The 10,858-nt window shown below is 38.0% G+C and overlaps 1 protein-coding gene across 1 annotated transcript; it reads right to left on the reverse strand.

The window, feature by feature from the left end:
* Positions 1–1,043: 1,043 nt before the first annotated feature.
* Positions 1,044–10,201, reverse strand: LOC122971247 (protein-lysine 6-oxidase-like). Its single transcript, XM_044337826.1, has 7 exons — positions 9,555–10,201; positions 8,010–8,118; positions 4,946–5,077; positions 4,705–4,861; positions 4,441–4,536; positions 3,407–3,522; positions 1,044–2,399 (listed from the first exon to the last, which is right to left on the reverse strand). Exons 1-7 carry the CDS (start codon positions 10,102–10,104, stop codon positions 2,393–2,395), a joined length of 1,167 nt encoding a protein of 388 aa, XP_044193761.1. The 5' UTR covers positions 10,105–10,201; the 3' UTR covers positions 1,044–2,392.
* Positions 10,202–10,858: the final 657 nt, after the last annotated feature.

Below are 10,858 nucleotides of genomic sequence, written 5' to 3' on the forward strand. Positions count from 1 at the left end.
ATGAGGCCCAGCAATATAAACATTCACATGATGACACAGTTCACATTCAAGCAAACTTTATTAGTGTGATATGAAGCAGTGAAGCAGGTTGATAACATGAGCTCGCCTATACAGCTCTGCAGGTATGTATGGTTACAGAAGGTCAAGTACACACACTGTGTTCTTTGCACACACACTCTATACAACAAAAACACACAGCAGCTAGTTAATCTGACTATCAACAGGATTTCCACCATCAGCTCGTTCTGTGTTTGTCTGGTTTAATTGATTCAGTTTGGGTGAAATGAGTGAAATCACATTCAGCACCAGAAATCAAAGATCTACTCTACAGCACCAACAGGACCATGAGGCACCGTTAAAATGAAACCTGACAGCAAGTTTAAAGTTACCACAAGGAACTTTCATCTTGTTGTGATTTTAGCGGCCCCTGTGGACAAAAGCGGTAGTGTTTTCCCAAAATGAGACTGCATTTCCCATGAGCACCACCGCCTCGTGCAGTAATATCTTGGCTAGCGTTTGCATTTGTTTTGGAAGTGAGTGAAAGACAAACGCTACTTATTTTTAATACTATTTGTCTTTTTTAAACACAGCTGTTTGCAGGATGCATAGCAATGAGATAATGTATCTATTTGTGGTTATGTAAGATTAATAATTGTAATATGATGATGGCGAAGCAAATTAACTTTGTTTTAAAACAGTTCATACAGCGAGGTTACATGTAAGGCTGCATTCAAACCAAATCCGACAATGTGGCACCTTCTAATACGGTTGTGCGGAGGTGTGGGCGTGTTTATATGTGCTTTAAAATGTAACCACCATGAAACAATCAGAAAATAACCTTTTATTTCTCAGATGCACTCCTTTGTTCTCGAAACACAGCCGCTCACTCTCTTCACTCACTTTCTAGCTCTTTTGACCACCGCTGCTCTCTCTCTCTCAATCGTGCTCTCAGCTCACTCATGCTCTCTCTCTCTTTTTCTCTCATCATTTTTAGCTGTCTAAATTTACTTTTAACGTTATCAAACAAAGAGATTGTCCTCCTCCTGTCCTCCCCTCATCCTAGTAACGTCTTTGTCCTTTCTCATGCTACAATGCTACATGTAATGTAAACACAGGCTCTTCCGGTCTGCTTGCCGTAAATCGTTTCGTCTGATTTTGCGGAGAATCTGACCCAGTGGCAGACATTTAGAATAACTCTATAGAAATATATCTTCTTGCTGATGGTCTCGTTTGATTATGTAGTTCATACAGAGGCAGCATGAGACTGTTTCATAACCAGTTAAAAGTTCCTTGTGGTAACTTCTAAACAAACATTTACTCTGAGAATTCACAGGATTTTTTAAAGTTTAAAACATTTAATTATCCTTAAGTTATATCATACGTTAAGGGACGTCTACAGAAGCCAGGGAGAACATGCACGTAAGAAATCACAAAATTATTATTTTGTGATCAGTCTTTGAAAATGAAAAACATCAGAAAATAAAAAGTAAACTGTTTTCTCAAGATATGTTCTCTACATCTTGAGATAATAAAAGGGTTTTCTTGGTGTCTTTAACTGTTGTTTTGTGATCTAAAGACAACAAGCTTGTTATGTCAAGGTCATAAAACAAGTACAGCCCTACGATATGAAAATTAGGGCTGCAAATAATAATTATTGATGATGGATGAATCGTTTGGCTGTAAAATATGAAAGATGGCTGCTATTATTTCCTAGAACTCAAAATTCTTCAAAGATAATCAATTAACTGTCATATATGACAGAGAAGAAGCAAATCCTCACATTTGTGAGGCTGAAATTAGAAAATACTTGTCATTTTTGAAAAGCGACAGAAAAGATGAAACTATTATCAACATAGTTGCTGATTAATTTTGTATCGATCGACTAATTTGTCGACTAATCGTTGCAGTTCCAGTGTAATTATTTCTCATATTTGTTTTTGTGTTGGATGTAAAAACTAAATCTGCAAAGAAAGGAAGTAACCAGTAACTCCAGCTGTCAGATAAATGTAGGAGAATAAAAAGTACAAATTCTGCCAAAATGGAAAAACTCAAGTAAAGAACCAGAACCTGCAACTCTACAGAAGTCCAGGTGTTAGTTTCCTCTTTTTGTGCATAAAAAACCCATTTTACTTCCATTACAAACTGATCACTGATCAGCCACAGTCGTTAAAATAAAATGTTATTGAGTAATCTTGTTCTAGTGATCAGTTCATGCTTCGACTGAAAAAAAACATTTCAAATGTTTTTTTTTACAACAGTTTGAATAATCAGTTTTTGCTTTAATCTGGTTAAAATTGAACTATTAATGTCACATGTAACATAAAGCTTCACTGCTCTGTAGCTTCACCCGTTTCCTCTGTTTGTGTTTCCATCTCATGTTGCAGAATCAATCTCAGTAGCTGCAAGAAACAAACAAAAAAAATCAACCAAGTATTGATCATTAAAGATTGACAGATAATGTTTGGTCCTGTTATCTGTTTTTTGTCTTATTAAGGGGAACCACGTGTTTTAAGAAGTTGCAGATATTCTTCTCACTGTGTTCCAGGTGAATATTTACAGCTGTTTTCTGAGTTGCAGACATCTGAATGTGTTACATCAGTGTGATATAAAATAGACAGTGAATGGATCTTTGACTTGTAGGATTTCTGTAGGAATAATTTTGGCCCCCATATACTGTCAACAGAATAGCTGATGCTTTAAGTCCCAGCAGAATCACAGACTGAAGGGTTTGTTTCACCTGTATCATGCTTTTGGAAAGAGCTGCACAAATTCAAAAACTTCTCGCTGACATTTCATTTGTGTGAAGCCTTAAAAATACACAAGTGCTGTTTTACTTTAAGCATTAATGTGAAAGGGTTGAAACTTTGAACATTCAAGTGAGAACTTGTCATTAAATTTGACTAAAACTATTTCTTTATATAATGTGAAGTGAAAACAGAGATGATCTGTTTAATGTGACAGCAGCGAGCTACAACTGAGTGAAATGAGAGATTGGTGCAAACACAGATTATATTTGTCCTCCTCACATTCAGTTATATACACAAGAGCAAAGCATGATTTAAAAATGTATAAATTAACAAGAAATCACATCTTTCTTGTACAGGTTCTGAGTCCAAAAAATGTGCAGATAATTCCTGCTTCCCAAAGATTTCCAACACAGTATGAAAACTATTTTTCTTTATTGCACAAAAAGTATTCAAGCCCATAATGGCTCTTCATTTGGTACAGAGATACGAGTCCTTGGGAAGCAAAAAAAAAAAAATTAAAATCTTGAATCTATAATGTGAACCTGAACTGACTGAAATAAACAAGGTAAATAAGGAGACTTCTCTCTGTCTTTGGAAAAGAGGAAACCTGCGCAGTAAAGATCAAATAAAGCACAACATCTGTAAAATAAGTTTCTTACGATGTCATGGTGCATCCAGAGACATGAGCGGCAGTGCCGGTGTACTGGACATCACAGCGAACAACGTTGTTGTTGAAGTTCGACTCTGGAACCTGCTGCCTCGGGTTCACTGTCACCTGCCAGGAAAACACAACAGTCATCCCTGTATTAGGTAACTTCTCCTGAAGCAGAAGTTTAAAAGATAAGGCTGGTGTTAATCTCTCCTTTTCTTACTGTTAACAAATCCATCGTCTGTGGCTCTCAGCTCAAAGCCCATTGATTTTTACTGAAGATGTAAAGCAGCGTATAACTCATGTTCGATGCTCTAGTGAGTATTTCTAGTAAATAATAAGACTGTCTTCCCAAGAAAAACATCAAAATCAGTCATTTCAGCAAGTTCCCCAAAACATGTCTAATTTCTATTGACAGCTCCCCCTAGAGGCCATTCATTTTTAATTTTCTGTCAATTGACTAATTTGTCAACTAATCATTGCAGCTCTAAAGAAAATCCTCTTAACTCCATCCTCTTTTGCGTTTGGCCATGTGCGTAGTTTAGAGCTGCAACTAATGATTATTTTCATTATCGATTCATCTGTCAATTGTTTTCTCGATTAATTGATTAGTTGTTTGGTCCATAAAATGTTAGAAAATGATGAAAAATGTCGATCGCTATTTTCTCAGAGTTCCGAATAGATTGGCTCCACACCTGTGTGGAGTCAGGTGATGTCTATATGTGGACCTTCTTGGTCACATGTTGAATGTTACCTGATGAAGATGTCGAAATATCATAATTGTCTTTAATAAAGTGACTTTTTGGAGCATCTGTTCTATTGACCACCTGGTTATTATGGTACCCAAGACTACAAATGTCTCCTAACCTTAGCAAAGTAGTAATTCTAACCCAAACCATGATCTTTTTATTGAATTTGATGATAAAGGCGTCAGATCTGAAAATGCTTCTATGTGTCATTCTGGGGGGCATGGACCAACCACATATCTTCTAATTTAATTTGGAAAGCAATTTTTTTCCAGAAGTGTCTCTGTAGCTGTCAGACCTTGAGGATGTATTTTCCAGGAGAGACGTCGGTGATGTCGATCCACTGACAGTCGATGTCAGCGTTGTAGGTGTCATAGCAACCTGGACTCAAACCCTGAACACATACACACAAGAAAAAACAGCTAATACACTCCAGAATACAGAATGTATCACCAAATCAATGTTCAGATGCTTATTTTTCATCATTATCATTATTAAAGATTATTTTAAAAAAAGAAAATAATTCTGGCATAAGCAGGTAAGTGTTTGTGTGCGTGTGTACCTGGGTATGTGAGGTGCAGGCGAAGCGGCGGTAGTATCCCGGGTCGCAGGAAGTGTCCTCCAGACAGAAGCTGGCCTTATGACCCTCAGCCACCGGCCTCTGAGACTGGACGTCCAGCAGCTCGTACAGGCTGAACTCATCCATGCTGTGGAAGTGACTGAACAGCAACAACAACATAACCAAGGAGGAAAGCAATGACACTGATATGAGTGCTAACTTATAGCCTCTACTAGCTACCTACTTGTGACAGCTGTGCCACTCCCAGGCATATCGAGGTTTGCTGGGCAGGAAGTCGGCTGTTCCCTGGTTCTTCACCCTCTGAGGAAACCTCAACAAAACCCTGGTGTCATAATCCTGAGCATAACTAGCGGAACTGGAGGAAACAAGAGGAGAGGAGGGTTTGTAGTTTAAATTTTAGTTGACACATTTATTCTAAGCCAATTTGAACATTTTTAAGACTTTAAATGAACCTGGACTTGAATGTAATGAAATTAAAAAGCAAAAATCAAGAATAAACATATCTAAGGAAACTTCTGTGAGTGTCAGTGGTCTGTGGATGGAACACATTTTTGCTTTTAAACACAATAACAGACAGATTAAACTTGTCATTCATGCCTATCATTAATGAAGTTCTTTTTAAAATAATCACTTTTCTCTATGGGGTCTGGAGTGTGCCAACAGAATAACAAAGTGTTGGCTCACATCAACAACACATCCTCATACAAAAACGACAGAATAGGTCTATTTCCAAAGACTCCCAAAATGAACTACATGAGTATTTTCAACGCCCTACAGAGGACAGATGGGGACCAGAACAACTGTTTTATATTATATAATATTATATGATGATGTTTTATGGTCTGACAACGCTGTGGTTAAAGTCTGGTTAGGTTTAGGCACAAAAACCAAATCACTTGGTTAGGGTTAGGGAAAGATCATAGTTTGGACAGCCAAGCAGCTGCGACTCATGGTGTATTTCGAGGAGAAAGACACTTGATTGGAAGCAGGGGGCGAACAGTGGTCTTCTGCAGCAAAGGCAACTTTCTGCCATCTTGCTAACTATCTAGCCATCACCCCTACCCGCCTCCTTCTGATAAGGAAGTCACTTTACATTGACATCCCCTGAACAGCGTCACTGCATTGGGTCATAATTACAACAGTTGCTAGATGATGTAAATGTAACCATAAGTCATTTTTGCCGACCTGAATTTAAGACCTTTACTGATGTTTTTCTTTGAGGACAGGCTGGTTTAATTATAGTATATGAATAAACTGATGATTCTAAAAATGCTTAATTAATCAATCAATTATTAATTTAATTTGTATTATTACTGGACTATAATTAAACACTTTGAAAGTTTATAATTATTCTGTTGGTTTGCTGCTAATTTCACAAATATATTGAAGTGATTTCAAGAAAAGAGAAAAAAAAATGCCAACCTCAGTTTAATTTATTTACTTAGGACAACACTCACTAATCAACATTTTTGTAAATGTGTCTCTCAACTGCAGTCCTTTTGCAAGATGTGAAAACAATGAAGTGATGGTTAAAAATTACAGATAGAAGACTACAAGATGCTATAAAGACATTAACAGCAATAAAACAAGCATTCTCAAGATAGTGCACGATACATACAGAGAAACAGGAAATTGCAAAACATTACAACAATAATACAGCAACAATATCCACTATTCGGTGCATGTAGTCATGCAAGCAACATAGCGCAACAAAATACAGCTAAGCAATACTGATTAGGGCTGCAACTAATGTTTTTCTATTCTCAATTAATAGATTATTCGTTTGGTCTATCAAATGTCTTGTTTTTTCCCAACCAACAGTCCACAACCCAAAGATATTCAGTTTACTGAATATTGATAGTATTATTATCAAAATATTACTATTCTAGAAGTTGGAATCATTAAATTTTTGTATTTTTCTCCCCAGAATGACTCAAAACAATTACATGGATTATGAAAATATTGGTGATAAATCGATAAATCGACTAACTGTTGCAGCTCCAACACTGATTATAGACATGCAGAGCAATACTTAGACATAATCATAATGTTGATCTTGATAAAAGTTAGTTTTTATGGAGAGTATCAAGCTACCATATCAGTGATATATTTATATATTGTAAAATCTCTATAGGTCACCATGAAAGAGAGGACAACAGGATGCTAATTGTTGAGGATATCGTGCTAAAGTTTAAATTAGCTGTTCATATTTCTATTGATATTCTGAGTGTGACTCTTTACTAATGAGGCAAAGTGAGAATTGAGTGTCAGTTGGTTTAAAGGATGGTTCACAATCGCCTGAAATTTTTCAAGTGTGTCTAAAACAACAGTCAGGTGTCCATATGAACAGTGAGAGAGGTTTCCCGTGCTGTAATCATTCCTCCTGTTCATACTGGCTATTAAAAGATCCTTCAAATGTGCATTCAAAGTAAGTGATGGGGGCCAAAATCCACAGTGTGTCCACACAGTCATGTAGTGCAAAAATGCATTAAAAGTTGATGTGAAGCTTATATGAGGTTTCAGCAGTTAGTCATATCAGAGGGAAGGAGAGGACAGAAGGAGGACTGTGGATTTTGGCCTCCATCACTTACATAATGAGTAGGGCTGTGCGATATGACAATAGATATCGTGCGACGAGAGAAAAATGTCTATCGTTTCATTTTTGCTCGATCATTGTGATGCAAAGTACACTTTTTAAGGCAATATTTGTCGTCATTTGGAGTCTGTCCATCTCTTGGCTTTTTACTTGCAAAGCTTTTTATTAACAACTTCTTATTTATTGGATTAAAATGTGCTATATTGGGATAGGTATCGTTATTGGGATATGAGATTTTGGTCTTATTTCCCAGCCCTAATTGTAAGTGCATTATGAAGGGATCTTCTAATGGTCAGTATGAACAGATGGAATGATTACAGCAAGAAAAACAGGTTTCAGTGTTCACTGAGTCACCTGACTGTTGTTTTAAGACACACTTGAAAATTTGTGAACCCGTCCTTTAATCACAAATGTATAATTTGAATATGCATCTAAAAACTAAAGCACATTATCAGATGAAGGGTCCTGCATTGTTACCTGTTGTCTCTGCAAATAAGCTTCTGTTCTGATTGTCAGCCATACTGGAGGGAACTGAAGTTACAGCTGAGTGGTTGATTTTAGACTAGTTCAGCCTCTTTATAGAAGAATGTATTTAGTAGAACAGGAATTAGGGTTGTTAGGAGACATAGTCAACAGTGTTCCTCCCTCTGACATTAGGAAAACACCAGCAGTGGTCTGTGTGTTGTCTTACGAGGTGAGGCAGTTCTCCTCTGCAGCACAGCGCAGGTTGTACATGGGAAGTCTCTGAACGTAGGTGGCGATCTGGATGTAGTATGGATCAGGAACCAGATCAGGAAGACCTGCAATCAGGACAAAGACACAGAACAGTCAGATTATAGCGACAGTAGTGTGAAGCTTCAGTGATTCCGGGTGGAAAAAGTTCTCTTCACTCCTTGTTTAATCCTGTCCTGGAGAAAAGGAGTCTGACTTCCTTAAACCACTAACCATAACTCATAACAGATTCATGGTGTCATGAAAATGACAGGCTCTGTTGTTTCTTGGATTATAGATTATGAATATGGACTACTGCCCAGTGCTAAATGGCAAATGCTAGCATGCTAACACGCTTAACCAACACAGTAAACATGGTAACCATTACACCTGCTAAACATTAACAGGCTAGCATTATCATTGTGCGAGCTGCTAACATGACTGTAGCATGTGAGAACGGATTCAGACCTGCTAAGATGAAGCAAAAGAATGACAGGCATATCTGTGAACAGTCTGTGGAGCCTCTTTAATCTTCTGAATGAAAACTAGTGACATGTATGATCCCTCGTAAGGACAGTTAGTTTTGTTTTAGTAGGACGGATGACAGGTGAGGGCTGTACTCAATCATTTCTTTGCTTGGAGTATAATGAGACCTTGTTGTAAACCACAGCTATAAGAGCTTATTTTGTTCTTGTGTACTACAAATTTATTGGGCATTATGCCCTGAGTTTAACCTTGCAGGCAGATGTCATAATAAATATCTGTCCATCATTATGACATCACAGGGTTGGGGGTGTGATTCCTAGCTTTACCTTAGCTCATTCAGTGCTCACTATGACACCCTGCAAGGATGACATATGCTATATGCTGTAAGATTCAATTTGGTGGAATTCCCCTTTAAACATAAGTCCTCACAGCAGATTACAACAGTACAGTACTTACAGATACATTTCAAATTTGCCAATTTTATTTCTTCACCTTTTCAAAGGATCAAAAAATGAAATATCAACCTACAAATCTATATGAAATAAAAAAGGCAGCATGGGGTTTAAGACAGGCATCAAGAAACTGAAAGATCAGTCCTCCTTTTCACATAAACATGAACGTTTTACTGAATATTTACAGTATATAGATAATAATTAAGGGTTAAAATAACAGTTTAGGATATATTGGTGATGGTGGCTGTTTTGCCCAATATGATGATGACTATGGGGTTATATTAAGTTTAAAGATGAAACACAACATGAGGGTCAAAGAAAACTTAAATGAAGCAAAACAACACATGCAGTGGTGGAAAGTAACGGAGTACATTTACTCAAGTACTGTACTTCACTACAACTTTGAGATTCTTATATTTTACTTGAGTATTTCAATTTAAGGCTACTTATATTTAAACTCGACTACAATTCAGAAAGAAATGTTGTGCTTTTTATTTCATTACATGTATTTCACAGCTAATTTAGTTATGAATACTTCTTCCAGAGAGAAATATAAGAGTAAAAGGGCCAGTCAGTCTGTTTCCTACCGTGCTGGTGGTAGCTGGTCCCGTATCCGTGCCGGGGCTGGGCCCGGGGTCTGGGTCTGTAGTACGAGTTGTAGTAGTTATAATAGGGGTAATAATTAGAAGCCTTGTACGGGTTGTACGGATCGTCTCCGACCATCATGTCTTCCCGTCTGACCGGGGCAGTGTCTCCGTCACTGTTTGGCGGTGGCATCTGCTGCCGCTGCTGCCGCTGCTGCTGACGCGCCATGGCGCGTAATTGCGCAGCGCTGCTGGCTGCGGGGACCCGCGGGGAGCCCCGGGACGCTGAGGAGACGGTGTCATTAGAGCTGCTCAGGACGACCACAGTGCTGTTGCGGCGTGTTGACCCGGTCTGCCTCCTGCTGGACGGCCGGTACTGAGGACCGCGGCTCAGGATGCTGAAAACCTGCCCGTTATGTTGCCATGTCAACCCCCGCTGGAGCCCGTCATCATCAGCAGCTGCCTCCTGAGCGCGAGTTCCGTCCAGAAAACTACAGAGGAAACATATATGTGCAAAAGACAGGAACAAGGCGTCAGTGGAGAGTTCCTTCATGATAAAAATAAATTATTCTGTTTGAAAAAGAAACGATTTTCTTCTTCTCCTCCACACACGCAGCTGCTGATCTGAAGAGTTTCTGTCAAGTGATGAAGCTCAGCTGCTGCTACTGTAAAGAAAGAGAGGAGGAGGAGTTAGAAGTTTTATAACATGTACAAACTAGAAAATGAGTCAAGGTTACACCAAATGCCCATCCTCATATGATGTAACTTGAATCAGAGTCAACAACTCTCAGCCTTAGAGACTGAAATTTTAAGAGCTGCAATCAGTAAAGTCTATTTGTCATCTCAGAGAAAATTTTATCTAAACTAAAAGAGTAAATACACTACATGGTAAAAAATGTGGATCTGAACTGTTCACGTACTATTGACCGGTGAGTATCTATAGTCTATAAAAGCCAGTTATACAAAATCCTTCTTTTAGATGAAAAGATATGATACAAGCACTTTTTAAAATATGATTTTAAGTACTGATTTTTTCATGAAACCTATTTAAAAGTCAGAAAGAAAATACAACATAGAGTTGATCATATTAAGTTTTCAGCTCTGACCTGGAGAGGATTAAAATCAGCATCTTCTCTCTTCAAATCTTTGTAGAGGGGAAGTATTTGTACAGTGGCTATCACGTAAAGTGAAAGGTAGAGCTGGTGTGGTTTCACACATTGTCCTGAGAAAAGACATTTTTGGGGCTTTCATTTTATCTCACACACAATTACAGTTTATACTGCAGCCAAACCATAACTGCAGCAACA

The sequence above is a fragment of the Thunnus albacares genome, chromosome 2 (assembly GCF_914725855.1).
Source record: "Thunnus albacares chromosome 2, fThuAlb1.1, whole genome shotgun sequence".
NCBI lineage: Eukaryota > Metazoa > Chordata > Actinopteri > Scombriformes > Scombridae > Thunnus > Thunnus albacares.